The sequence below is a fragment of the Numida meleagris genome, chromosome 2 (genome assembly GCF_002078875.1).
Source record: "Numida meleagris isolate 19003 breed g44 Domestic line chromosome 2, NumMel1.0, whole genome shotgun sequence".
Lineage (NCBI taxonomy): Eukaryota > Metazoa > Chordata > Aves > Galliformes > Numididae > Numida > Numida meleagris.
In genome coordinates this window covers 139,080,905-139,095,646 of record NC_034410.1, presented here as the reverse complement: position 1 = coordinate 139,095,646, position 14,742 = coordinate 139,080,905, and the positions used below count along the sequence as shown (strand labels likewise).

The 14,742-nt window shown below is 42.8% G+C and overlaps 1 protein-coding gene across 4 annotated transcripts in view; it reads left to right on the top strand.

Annotated features, from left to right (window-relative positions):
* The window catches only part of ASAP1 (ArfGAP with SH3 domain, ankyrin repeat and PH domain 1), a 141,443-nt gene that overhangs the window by 21,524 nt on the left and 105,177 nt on the right, over positions 1-14,742 (top strand). For 2 of the 4 annotated variants that reach the window (XM_021386536.1, XM_021386533.1), the window contains exon 3: positions 9,039-9,168. In XM_021386536.1, the coding sequence (XP_021242211.1) occupies positions 9,039-9,168 (130 nt within the window). Of the gene's footprint in view, positions 1-8,534; positions 8,693-8,726; positions 8,749-9,038; positions 9,169-14,742 lie in introns of those variants that run through there. The other 2 variants (XM_021386534.1, XM_021386535.1) reach the window with 2 other exon arrangements.

Sequence of the window (14,742 nt, the reverse complement as noted above, 5' to 3'; positions counted from 1 at the left end):
GAATAAGCAAGAGTCCAGAAGTCAAACAATTATCTTTTGAAAAGTATGAAGCAATTAAGCTGGATATTTCCACTTGATTTTGAAACAAGACTTAGGTTTTTATGTCCTACTGCTCCCAGATTTTCTTGGAGGAATAAAATAAAAGCATCACCACCAACAAGCAAATCAGTAGCGGTAGGATCACTGAAATGAATGAAACCTTACTTCCTGAGGATTTGTCTTGACTGAAGCTCCTGAGAAAGTGCAAACTATCAGCAAAACTTTTCCTACAAGTGGGACATTTACAGGATCTTCTTCCTACATTCATTCTCTTGATACAGAGCAAAATGAGGGCAAAGCTTTTCTGTCCATGGGGGCAATAAACATCTTTTTCCTCTCCTAATTTTTACCTTTTTACCTTTCCACAAAACTTGTTGCAGCTATAAAATTTTGACAGCTTTCCACCTCTTCTGTTGATTTTTTCTGGCATTGGCAAAGCATTAAAAAATTATAAGAATGGATAGGCAGATGATCATCTTCTACTGTAGTCAATGGAAAACCAGTTAACGTAGGAAGCGGCAAGCTCATTTTCAGTGGCCTAAAATGGTTAAAAATAGAAGCAAATGACTAGCCAGAGAAGAGCTGCTGTGATGGAATTATAGATCTATCTTCCGAAGCTCTTTATTTCATTTAGTATCGTGTAAACACAGACCTGATGGACTAGGTCCATATAGCAAGACCAGTTTCCAAAAGCTTCCAGACTCTCTGCTGGCCTGAGTTTTAAGAGAACCCCACAGCTATGACAATCCAATGTCTGCTTTAAAAGACGGACACACACTAATTCTAAAATGGAGCCATTTTTGCTCCATGCTTTGAGCTTTAAAGCACGTATAGTTTTTAGAAAACTAAAGAATTAACAATATTTATTCAACACCATACGCCAGACTTTGAACCTCAGCTCAGTAGATCCACACGTGCACATTTGTAAGATTATCTTAGAAAAGTTCATGTAAAGGCACACCTGGCTTCTGTACATTCAATTGGTGTGGCAGGATCTCAGTCTCACTTCTTCTGCTAGATACCGCTCAAGTGCTGACAAATTCATAAAAGAGAGATGAGGAAAAAAAACCCTAAAAACTGCATCTCTTGTCCTTTATATTTTCATATCATGAACAACTAGCAGAAAGTCCTTTTATTTGCTTGCCAATCCTTTTTTTTTCTATGCAATAAAATGCTGATGAAATTGTTTGGCCTGAGAGCCCTTCTCATCCTTTAGCTGTTTTTTAAAACTCATAAAATAAAATATATAGTAAAAAAACTTTGTCCTGCTATAGCACTACTCAGCTGGAGATCCCAGTGTGCTTTCACCCAGAAAAATAAATGTAATTGCCTGCATTCCACAGATAGAGAAACAATGCACATAGCAATAAAATGCCATGTCACAGCTGTGAATGGCAGCTCAAGAACAAGATACCAGGTCTACAAAACCCTTATTTAGTTTTCGAACAGCTACCCAGGTTCATTTTGGCCTGAACCATCGGTTTCACTGCAGGCAAGATGCATTATCCCATCAGCATATATCCAGCAGCTTAGCTGGATGTAGCTTAGAACCAGAAATGTGCCTGGAGAATGACAAAGCCGTATCATTTGCAGAGGGAAAGAGAAAATATTGAAATGTTTGCAGTGCGGGTTGAGGCTTTATTTCATTCTTTTTTTTTTTTTTTTGTTTTGGAGAGCCTGCTATGCCAGCTGCCCTGCAACATGTTCATTTTTGCAGTATCAGTTACTGATCTTAGTCACTGCCGTTTTCTATACTAGAAGAAGAAATGTATTCAGCTTCTGCTGATTCCTGCTGTATAAGGACTCTAATTTCTCTTGGTTTAATCACAGAGTACTCCTTCATGCTACTTCAGCCTTGTCTTGCTCTTTGCAGCCCTTGCTCTCACGCTAACCAACATTTAACTCCTCTGGTTTCCTGCAAATATTTCTGCCATGCTCTTCCCAATGATCTTGCAAGCTCAGACAGGATAACCACGGATAACCAGGATAACCATGCACAGCATCAGTGGGTGACACTAGCCCATCAGCTCCATGGGGCTATCAGCAAGCAACAGGCTCATGCTTGCACCACAGGCAAGCGTTAGATTTGACAGAGGTTCCTATGATATTCCCAAGAGTTTGATCTCTTTCAGCTCTCCAAAATATAGTCCTTGTAGAAGAATATACTGCTATTTTTTATATTCTGTAAGATCTCTTAAATGAGCATGTCTAACAACAAAATACCCTGCCTGAAATAAAAATACCAAATTGATCACGTCTGCAACAAAAAGTGAGCATGTCTCCTGTCAGCAGCCTGCTGCCCCTTGCTGCAGGCTGATGTTTTGCTGTTTTTCTCATTGGAGGATGCAGAGGTTCCAGGGCCACTCTTGCTGTTGTTACTGTGAGCCTGGAATGCCATTATGTGTTTGTCCGCATGGCTCTTGATCTTGCATGACAAAACCAAAACAACAAAGGCAAAACTGAATCAGCAAATTAGTTGGCTTAATCTTGTGTAACTCAGTGCTCTGCTCTGTTTTCAGTGTTGTTTTCAGCTGGCCTTTGAGATAACTGTTTGGGCTTACTCATCACTCAGCTAAGCTCCTCACGCATAACATTCAAAATATATCAGTCAGTTCTATGTTTCTAATATTTTGGCTTCTCATTTGGTACATACAGTGTTAAAAATGCAAATGTTACCAAAATGTCATTTATAATGAGAACACAATGGATTTTCTTATTGCTATCATATTAATATTAAAGAATATAAAAGAATGCAAAAAGAACCTTTTGTTTAAGCCACTGTTGCTAGTGCTAAAAGGGTATTAAATGAATACTGTAGTTTCTAAGACAGTCGCTTATGTTTTCTTAACTAATTTCAAATACCAGATGAAGAAAAATGCTTTGAAATGCCAGTATTAAAATTGAAATCAGCTGATTCTTTTATTCAAAACAGTCACAGCGGTAACAGAAATAGTTGATGCAGCTCATTTATTTCATGAGCGTTATTGCTAGATACTGGAGCTTAAGAAGACAGAATTGTAACCAGTATGTTTGCTAGATCTGGATATTGGTTTTCTTCATGCAGAGAAGTTATTTAGATATGAATGGTTTCCCTTGCCTGGAAATTTACCTGACTGTTCTGTCCAAATAACACAATCATTTTAAAAATTTGTTTGCAAATGTCAAATCCAACTGCATTCTTTCTCAAGTAAAAGAGTTTTGCAGCTTACCATGCAAGTTCCCTTCAGCAAATTAGCACCAGTCACAATGTGTGATGTAGGCTTTGCTGTTTAAAATAGACTTCGCTCTTTCCTGTGAGTACAGCATGCATTTATGTGATATTAAAAGCTCAAACATGCTGCAGGTTAGAATATGTAGCTGTTACATTCCATACAAGGTTCAGTGAGCTGATGGGACCGTCCTCTGAGGGTGAAGGTCCTCCTGGCTGAATGTTTCCAGCTGCAGTATGAAGGAGTGGTGCGCCACATCCTTACATGAATTGGGTGGTTCTGTTTAATGTAACAAAACTATGGGAGTTCCATTAACAAAAAAGGTTTCCTGACTTCTAGCACAGGAGCTATTTCAAAATGAGCAGCCAAACCCATTCTACTAAGATTCTTGTTAATGTGAAGATCCTTTTGTCTTCTAAACTCATCACTCAACTCAAAGGAGAAGAGTTGAATGGGAAATATTTGTGCATGTTCTAATACTTATTGCTATAAATCTAAATGAGCGCTTCTCATTAACTTTGTCAGAAGTCATATGAAAATAAACTTACAGAAATGTAACAACAGCAACTGGCATGTACATATTTTCCAGGAAGCTCAATCCAACAGAACAAATGCATTCTTTTGGGGAGATCAAACTCTGTGGCTGCCTTGTGCCCTATAGAGCTCCCATACAGCAGGTTGGGGTAACAAAGTGGATGGGAAGTGATGCTGAGTGCTGTGTTTAGCTGAAATGCATGAATATAATACCAAAGTACAAATTTGTCCAGAATATCAGTGTAGTACAATAGTATAGCCTAAGGATATTTTCCTGATGGTTCTTAGCGCTCCACTACTTCTGCTGCTATTCCGGTACTCTCCATGTTCATGAAGATGCTAACGAGCATAACAACTAAGTAGTTAACTAAGACATTTGGCAGGCTGAGAGAGCTGGGGCTCTCTCGGGGTTCAACCTGGAGAAGAGAAGGCTTTGGGGAGACCTGAGAGCAGCCTTTCAATATCAAAAGGGGGGCTATAAGAAAGAAAGGAACAGACTCTTTAGAATCACAGAATCATTTAGTGGGATCTGTTGTGATAGGACAAGGAGAAATGATTTCAGACTAAAAGAGGAGAAATTTATACAGGTTATAAGGAAAAAGGTTGTTACTATAAGTGTGATGAAGCACTGGAACAGGTTGCCAGAGAGGTGGTGAATGCCCTGTCCCTGGAGACATTCAAGGTCAGACTGGGCAAGGCTCTGGAGCAACCTGCTCTACCTATAGCTGTCCCTGCCCAATACAGGGGAGTTGGTCTCAGATGGCCTTTAAGGGTCCCTTCCAACTCAGGGAATTCTATGATTCTATGATTTGATGACATATACATTACAGTGATTTGTTGCTTTCATTAAACATTAATGCCTGATCTACACCAGTTTTCTCCACAGTAACAGCCAAGATGGGAAACTTGGACGTAAAGAAATGAGTGTAGGTGTAAAGTGGCATAACCTCTTTAAGGAAAAAAAAATTAAAAATAATATAACGTGAGTTCCTAGCATGGCAATGTCCATACTGACGAAGGAGAGACATCCATGGAGCAGCCATGCACACAGCCATTTCCTTCCCACATCACAGCTCTCTCCCCAGCCCCATGGCAGTTTGCATGTTGTGTGGGTGGCAGCTTGCCTGAGCATGTCTGGCACCATTTTGGTGCCTGGCCAGGGACAGGGTCATGCTCCGTTCCCAAAGCCAAGAGGTAGTCACACCTGAGGTGTGTGTGAGTTTGTGTGGCTGCAGCAGAATCTGAGGCCTCGGGGTCTGGGGCTGCTCGGGGTGATCACAGCTGGCAGGGAGGGCCTAATTTAGGACAGCAGGGCCACAATGTCCATGTCTGTCTCCTGTTCTCCTGTGCATAAGTAATTCTTCCATTCAGTCCTGCACTGCTGTGGGGTTTGAGCTGTTCATGGGGCTGAAGCCGTAAGGAGCTGTGTGAGCTGCTCACCCCTGGCCCAGATGGGCGGTGTTTGAAAGTTTGCAATGATGACAAGAGTCATCGTCACCTGATGACTAGTGCTTGGCTCATGTGAATGAACTGTTGATCTCAATCTAAATATAAGATGACTGGAGTACTATAAAACGAAAAATGCCACGGTTGCTACTCAGCTGATTGCAAAACACCTATGTTAGTAATTTCTGCTGTTGTTGCTATGCTGGCCAGCCTCTCCCTGAGCACGGTATCACAAATGCTGCAGAAACACTACCAACTTGCTGAGGTGCTCTTACAGCTGCAATTAACTCTCCTGCTGGCAAACACAGTGAGGAAGGCCAAGGGAATCAAATGGGTTTGTAGACTGAATCACTGGGTCGGATGGAAAATCGGAACAACTTCCTTAACTGTGATGCACTGTCAATCAACAGCTGTGTTTCCAGGGCTGCTTGCACCCTACTTCCCCATTCCAGCCCATCTGAAGATGGACACAGCAATGCCTTTCCCATCGCAACTGGGAGAGAAGCACAAGTAGAGGCAGCACAGCCTCCCCCAGCCCAGGCACAGGCATCCTGAGAGCAGACGCTGTGAAATAGAACTTTCACATCCTGCTGATTATTCTATGCCATTTGTGATGCGAAACAGTGATTTCAGTTAGTGACAATTTATAGAGAGGTGCATCTTACACGTTTAGAAGTGAATCTCAAATGCTCAAAACAGGAAACGTGGTTAAATCTGAAATCTGCTATGCTAGCTGGAAGTTATATAATCTGACTAGTTAAAATGCAAGCAAATTTTCATAGGCAAGTTGCATCTTTTTTATTATTATTATCATGAAGTTAATTAGCTAATCCTGCTTCCAGTGAGTTTAAATGGAGATAATGTAAACCTAAAGAGGTCATGCCCATAGGGTTATTTTCTGTATGAGCATCTGTACAGGGAAAGATCAAATGCTGCTTCAAAGCAGAACTGAGTACCATGTTCTCTTTAATAACGTGAACAATTTAAGAACTGTCAAAAAAAATCAGACTAACAGGCAATTATGATCGGTAGCATCTGATCTTCCTTCTTCATCTCTCAGCCCTGTTCTGTTGTCTTTATTTCCTGCATTCATTCTACTTTTTATATACTTGGTATTTCATTTTAGAAGACATTTTTTTGCCTGATGAGGAAGCGTATGCTTAGTGGCTGTTGCCCAGCCATGCCTTCACTTTGCCATTCTTGGCTGCTCCAGTTTCCCCGCCTGTCTTCCTCTCTCCTATGTTGAGAATGTTCTTTGACTCTGCAGTTCAAATTTTCTCTAAATAGTATGAAAGAACCTATCCTTACTGCAATCTGTCCACACTCTTCATGTCAGCAACCATTTTCATCTCCTTGCTCTCTCTTCCTCCTCCACTGCACTTAAGAACACGATCATCAATTGATTTTCTTCCTACCTCCTCCTTTTGCTCTCTCAATCTCCTTTTTTCCTCTCGCTCCATTTTTTCAGTGCAACTCCTACATGCTTCTTTTCTCAGCAACCTCCTCCTCCTCCTGCCCACCCTACCTTGAGTCTCCCAGCGTGTAGTGCTGGCCAGCCCCAAAATCCGGCTCCTAGGAGGCAGGTTGCATCCCTATCCCTATCCCTATCCCTATCCCTATCCCTATCCCTATCCCTATCCCTATCCCTATCCCTATCCCTATCCCCATCCCTATCCCCAACTCCATCCCTATCCCCATCTCCATCCCAAACACCATCCTTATCCTCATCCCCATCACTATCCCTACCCCGATTCCTATCCTCATGCCCATCCCTTTCTATTGCCTTATCTATCCCCAAACCACTCCCTATACCTATCTATCCCTATCCCACATCCCATCTCTGACCTCATCCCCACCCCTACCCCTATTCCTAAACCCATTCCTATTCCCACCTATCCTCATTCTAATCCCCATCCCAATCGCCATCGCCATCCCTATCCCCAACCCCATCCCAATCCCTATCCCTCTCCACTCCTACCCAGAAATGTGCAGGCAGCACCACACCTTGGGAGCATTGGTCATGTTTTCGCTGGCAGGGCTGCATGCAAATCCTGCTGAGGAAATCATTTGTATGAGTATACACAAAGCAGGTCTCTCCTTTTAATGCTTATTCAGGCATTGCAACTTTTTATTGGTATTTTAAACTATTTCTGAGAGTTTTGTTAGAATTACACATAAAGAGGTAGGTGCTGACACACAGAGCATTGAGCTGGACACATCCCTATCACATTGCTATTTTCAGCTGTTCAGATGTCAGAGTCATGAAATTCCGGGCTTTTGTGGAGAGAATCCCTAAGACAAAGAGAAGGAAAACCCACAGTAAGGTTCAATAAATCAGGCTGAACTGGCAGATGACCATAATAACTTGAGCCTCCTGAGACCCAGCCTTCTCTAAAAAGGCACATATGGGCCCCAACATCCAAGCCTAAATAAAAAAGAAGAAAAAAAACCCCATTATCACTGTCTGTCAGTTCTGAGAGTTACAGGATGCAGCAACGAATAAAGGGTACTTCCAGTTATGAAGAAATGCTGCTTTGGAAGGATGTGTCATTGGTTGGAACTGGATGACCTTCAGGTTCCCTCCCAGCCCATTCAACGAGCAGCGCCCAGGCAGGACCCTGGGGTGGGATGGGGCTGTGGGGTCCCTGTGCCAGGCAGAAAGTGGGAAAGCAGCGCGGTGCAGGAGGCGCTGGGCGGTGCTGAGCCAGGGCAGGAGTTCTGAAATATTACCTGGGTCTGAGGAGGGTGACAATAGCAGGCTTGCACGGATGGCTTTGATCCGTAATGCGGTTGCTGTACGGTACGTGATATCCTCACGCTTTGTATCATACAGCGCTCGGAAGATGAGGGCTTGCGAGTGCCAAAAGGCTGTAAAACCCCAAAGCCTGGGGCGTCGGATGTCACCCGCGGTGACGACAGCTATTTGCTTATTTACTTATTTAACCACCATTTACTTCTTTGGTATTTCTTTATTTATAGTTAAAAACCCACCACTCGCCGACCTTGTGCGCTTCCACCGAAGTGCCCCCCTTACGCTGCGCTGGGTTTTTTTTTTTAATAATACAAATTTTTTATTTCAATTCTAATTCATTTTTAATTCTCCCCGTAATGGCAATTGTAATCCCGCACCAGGCCGCGCCCCTCAGCCCCGTTCCCGCGCTGCCGCCCGCTCACGCGCAGCCGCCCCCTCCCGGCGCGCGGCGCCCCTCGCGGGACAGGGGAGGGGGCGCGAGGCCGAGGAGGGGGCGGCACCGCCGGGGAGCGAGGAGGGAGCGGCGGCGGCGGCGCATGCGCAAAGCACTTCCTCGTTGGCCCACGTAACAGCTGCGGGCGGGCGCCGGGCAGCGCGTGTCACTCCGCGGTGACTGTCAGCGGCGGCGGCACAGCCCCCGCCAGCTCCAGCCTCCCCCGGCCCCTTCCCCTCCTATCCCCGCGGCCGGGGGGCGCAGCCGGAGCCCGCCCAAGTGCGTGCTGAACTCGGTGGGGTTGGGAACGGCTGGAGGGGATACGGCGGCGGCGGGTGGGGGCTCCTCCCCGCCCTCCCTCCCTCTCTCCGTGAGCTCGCGGCGGGGCCGGGCTGCTCAGAGGCGGCCCCGTCCCCGCAGCCGTCGGGGGCTGAGGGAGCGCTCCCCAGCGGCGGGGCGAGGGGCGGCCGCGCCCCCTCCACCTCCCGCCCCGGTGCTCGGATGCTGTGGGGCTGCGCTGCCTGCTAACGTCTGCCCTCTGCTTCTTCTTTTTTTTTTTTTTTTTTTTTTTTATCCCCCCCCAAACCTCTCGGCTTCCTCCGCTCTGGGCTCTCCCGCGGGCCAGGATCATGCCGGACCAGATCACCGTCTCGGAGTTCATCGCCGAGACCACGGAGGATTACAATTCGCCCACCACCTCCAGCTTCACCACTCGGCTGCAGAACTGCAGGAACACGGTCACGCTGCTGGAAGAGGTACGTCGGCCCTGTTCGTTCCCTTTTCTTTACGTTAGCTGCGAGAAGGAGCATCGGGGAGCCCAAATCCGGGAGCTGGAGGCATTGGTATGCGTGTAATTTGTGGTGTTTTAATTGTGGGACTTTAAGCATGTTGGAGGAAGCTCTCCTGCCCTGATGGCTGGTGCCTGGAGCTGGGACCTGGAGTGCATTAACATCGCACTTCCGAATGATTTTAGTGGTTGTCGTGGTAGGAAAAACTGTGGATGTTGGGGTTTGAGAGGGAGGATGGAGGCTGGGTTTTGTCTTGGAGCAGCAGCAGAGGTTTCCCTGCTCGTTAGGTCAGGGCAGTGCTGAGTTCTGGCTGCGGGAAGCTGCTGGCAAACTTTGCTTCCGAATTGAGGTGAGGACAGAGGGACAGATTTGGAGTGAGGAAAATAACTTCAGAATAACATAGGTGTTGGAAGGAGAGCAAGGTAATGTACAATACTGCGAAATAATGCCCTGGAAATAGTCTTATTGTCTCATCTCAACCTTGAAGCCTCAGTGTTGTGTTTTTCTTAGTGCTTATTATTACTGTTATTTAAATGTTCATCCTGTTTCACATCAAGAAAGAAATGTGTGAAAATGGATCAAGTTACAGAGCTGGATTCTTAGGGTACCACTCATTACATCCTACCTGAGGTTTCAGTGTGATTCCTTATGGACGAGGTCAGCAGTTATAAGAAAATGCCTTCCCAGGGGCTTTTGAAAAAAGAAAGTATAGCCCATTTTTTACCCTGCACTTAGCTGAAGGTGCATCATGACATTTACAGGCTGATTTTCTTGCTGTTCCATGGATAGCAATTTGCTGTGGACTTGGATTATGCTTTTAGTTTCATGAATATCTGTTGATACTTGAGGAGCCAGTGCCTACGTTGGAGATGGATTTCATAGATTCTTCTTAGTTTTGCTGAACTGTTGGTATGAGCAAAGTGTTTGGTATGCAAGCCATGGCCTTCTGATGGACTGGAGTAAGGCAAATCTGATTTTATACAACTAACATAGCATCGACTTAGTGGAGAAAATGTCCACGTTCTGAATTTTTGCAGCACTGATTTTTTTACAAAAGCTGATGAGGTAGTGGAATGATTGTGAGATTGCATTTAGAATTATGTACTTTAATTATACAACTTTGAGTAACTTCTGCAACTCTTCCATAATGGTAGCTGCTTTTTTTTTTTTTCCTTCTGTAATTAAGCTGTGGTTGCTTGTAGGTTTGTGAGAAATCAACCTGTTTTGGTTTGTGTTTAGCAGTGTTGCTGCCCCCTGGTCTTAGCTCTGTGCAATAGGTGCAGCCACTGTGTGTTTATTAAGACAAATGACAGCATTCAGAGAGTTAAGTAACAATATGTGTTCTCTCATCACTGGTGGTTTCTAGGGTAAGGATACAGCTTTTGTGATTTGGGATATATGCTCAGAACGCACAAATGTGGTAATGCCCTTCCAAATAAAACCAAATTAGGGTGGTTTAATTCTAGAAGACAAATGTACAATTTCTGCACCATTTTTTATAGATTGTGCATGTTTTCAAAGTTTTAATATCCAATTTGGCAGTAATAAATTTGAGTAATAGAGAATATTGTGCTCTTCTATTGCTATTTCTTGAATTTCTTTTCTGTAACTGTTCTGCATACTCCACTTAGCATGTTTGCCACTTACATTGATTCCAGACTTGTTTTGTTTTTTATCTGTCGATACAGGAAAGCTTTACTTAATGGGAAATGATATAGATGTACTCTGCAAGAGATCTGCAGCTCACCCAAATTGATCTTTATTAATTTGCATGAGCAAATGCAAATAGTCAGAATGTGGGAAGCGATGTGCTCCCTGACAGCCTTTGCATCCTTATTGTAGCTGTAGCTTTCCTGCACAGCTCTCCTGCTCTGATGTTAAAGCTCTCTTGGTTTCTGTACATCTGCTTACCCAAGGCTGTGATTCATATGAAGCAGTGGATGGAAATTGAATGGTTGAAGTGGCTGTTATGTGGTTCTTATTGCAGTTGCTATCATCCCTGCATCGCGGATGACTGAAGAGCTCTTCAAGCAGCTCCTGAGCTTCAATTCTGACCCCTTTGAATTAATGCAAACGTGATGATCCCATCCTTGCAGATTTTTCGATTTTTACACTAATGTTGCATGTGGGTTGGAGCTCTCAGTGGGCTCTGCAGGCAGTGTCAAACTGTGCTGTTGGGGCTCTGATGTCCGAACTGTCTTGGCTTGTTATTCTACAGTGACCTTAGCTCAAAACAAGCTGCACCTACCTCAGTGACAGTGAGGTGGTTGGTGGATAAACTAATTATTTTCTGTGTTCTAAATAAGATTATGAAGTAAATCTGTTCTCTGAACAGAAGCAGTAGGGAAATGAAACAAATTATCAAAAGTTAGATCTGTTTCATTGCTTCTCAGTCTGATGCAATTCCTGCTGTAGCTCAGGGCAGTGGTTAGGTCAGAGTTGCCTTTTCATTAAGAATATGGCAGAAAAGAAATACTTATGTGTGTATGTGTCTGTATCTAGTTCCATGAAGGCTTCACAGAACTGTGAGTTTACTGTTCTTTAATCAGAATTAAAAAGTTTTACGAAATAATAGATTATGGAATCACTTGCTGGTTTTTTTCATTTTATTTTCTTCCAATAAAAGTACAGTTTATTCAGCTGAGTGGATTAATACAAATCCTCTCTCAGTTATGAGTCTTCGGATATGATTATTTTGAGACAAGACTTTGGATGCAGTTAGATCCAGTTGTGGGGAAGGGTCTCAGGAAAAAAATCAGTGCGAGTATTTTTACTGATTAAGATGACTTCGCTTCTTAAGTTGTTGATGGAAGGCCCAACAGAATGCAAAGGCATACCCCAAAAAATTGGAAGCTCAGGAAAGATTTGCTGAAAGGACTTCTGTGACTTAATTTTAAATAGTAAAACTAAACTTTATCTGAGTCTGTTGTAATATTATCAAAAGAGAGAAGAAGTATATCTTAGTAGTCAGCGGTTTATTGTCTAGAAAAGTTTTTTCACACTATTTAAATGTGTGAAAGCTTCCAAGTTAAAAAGCTCGTGCTCTAAAGAAAGAGAACTCATGCTTTTTGTCATCTAGTTGTACCAGGACAACAAAAAGACCCTGTAGCTAGGCTTAGGAACCTACTACTTGAGTAGTTATCAAAGAGCTGCAAGAAGCTTGTAATCGTAACTTTTTTTTTCAGTGTGTTATCTAATGGCTATCAGTAATCACAGATTTTTAAGTTCATGCTTTCTAAAGCCAAAATAGTAAGTTTTTTCAAACTCCAAGGGGAGGGAACAAAGCCGTGTATTGTGGTCTAGTTCAGGAGAATTTGTAATCTGCTCCTTTCTATGTTGCTTTCTGTGGTATTACAGTCATACAGTGAAGACGTTTTTTAACTTCCTATTTCTGCGTAAAACTGGGAGAAGCTTTGCTAATGCCATTCACATGAAGAGATGATTACTACATATGGAGATGGGTTGTTAATGACTTAAGGTTTCAACAATTTGTTTTTGAACATGGTATAGACAGATCTCTGTCTCTTAAAACGTATCCTCAGCTTCCTTTATAAGAAACACACTTCTGTAGTTGCAGTAGCTCCTTGATTTGCTACTCAAATAGATTTTGAAGAGTTGATATTAATCCTTGAATTGATATTACTGTGGGAGCTAGTTTGAATTTCTAGATAACGATGATGTGACTGCAGTGCATGTGGGATCTCCGCAAGACTCTCTTGATTACCATTCTGTTGTGTCCTTTCAGCTGGAGATGGGACACCTTTGCTCTGAAGGGAGAGATAACTCTGTTATCATGACCAGGGAGTTCTAAGGCAGATGCTTGGTAGGACTGCCTTGAAATAAAGGTTGAGCTTAAATTCCCTCTTATGCATCCTGTCTAGATAAGAAGTAGCAGTACCTGGATCACTTGGAAGCTGATGATCAAGAAATAGCTGCAGCTGTTTCCGATGCCCATTTTACTGTTAAGCTCCTGTACTACTTGAGCATTTTCAATTATTGTTATTTTTTTGCAACTTCTCAATGAAGAGTAAACTCAAAACATGCTTTCTGACACTTAGATCTTGTCATATACTTCTTAAATAAATGTTTACAAAATACGGCTGCAGATATATTAAAAAAAAAAAATAATGCTGCAATGGCTGCTGCTCATTTTGTTATTCACTGTGCTGATCTGCCAGAGTTGAAAGGTCTGTTGGTGGTAGACTGGTCCTGTAACGGATACACATGTGCTGCATCAATGAGATAATTGCATTGGCTGAGCAGGAACCAAACACTAAATTCTGTTGTTTGCAATCCAAGTTTGGTATAATCTAACATAAGTTGAAGGGAGAATATTTTTCAAGTATTCTTGATCGTGTCATGGGTGCTTCTGTAAGATTAGAGTTGGGAAAGTGTTCTTGTTTATGTGTAGAGTTGTTGGTGTTTTTGTTTTTAGTGTAGCAACCATTTTGCATATTTTCCAATGAGTGACTTTCCCTTTTTTCTTTAGTTCCTTTAGTGAGATTTGCTTATTCTACTGCATGGAAACCCTTGAAGGACAAGAGTAAAGCAACAAAGTTTTTGGTTGCTTGTGATTTTTTTTTTTTTTTGGAACTTGTGTAGGGCTGGTTAGCACTAAAACTGCTATACAGTCAGTTCATCTGATTTCATGTGTGTTTCTGTCATAAGATCCTTTTGAAGTGAAAAGGTATTCTATCAAGGGAGGTAGAAGAAACCATGAAAAAGAACAGGAGCACTTTGTTTCTAAATCAACTTTCTGTTTCAGTTGGCAATACGCTTGAGATTTTCTTCACTGGCCTATACTGTGAAAACTCATGCAATCTATTTTGTGTGTTTGAAGTGAAATAATTTTTTCTGTAATTTCTGTCTCTTGCATTCAAGTATCATCTGCATAAATTGTAACAGATAAATCGTAGCATCCTAGTTGTTTTTTGATTTTAAAAAACTAAAAAAAGGAGAGGGAATCTGGGAGACTCCAGCAGCACTATACCCAAAGCCAGCTTTTCCTAACCCCCTAGCCTGTTACATGTGGCAGTTAGGGAGTCTAGCACCACATAGAGCTTCATGCTTAAGAGCTGGTTCTTACGTAACTGATCACAAGCAACCTTCAGTTTTCTAGGAAGCATGCTTTTGGTAGCAGAGCATCCTGAAGGAAGCAGACAAGAGAATTTTCTTTGCCAAAAAATGAAGCTTAGGATAATTACTGCTGTTCTTACACTGAATGGCAAATTGCAGAAAAGAAATGAAAATACGAGCAGAAGCCACAGTGATAGGTTATGAGGATTGACTCCTGATCACGCTACTGAAAATGTGAAGAAATAAAATTGACAGCAGTATCACGTATTTATAATAGCATGTTTCACAAAAATATAGTGAGAATAATCTTATGTTTATGCAGAATCATAGAGTATCCCAAGCTGGAAGGGACCCACAAGGATCGTTGACTCTGACTCCTGGCTTCCCACAGGACCACCCAAACACTTTGTCTGAGAGTGATGTCCAAACACTCTATGAACTCTGGCAGCTTGGGGCCCTGACCAC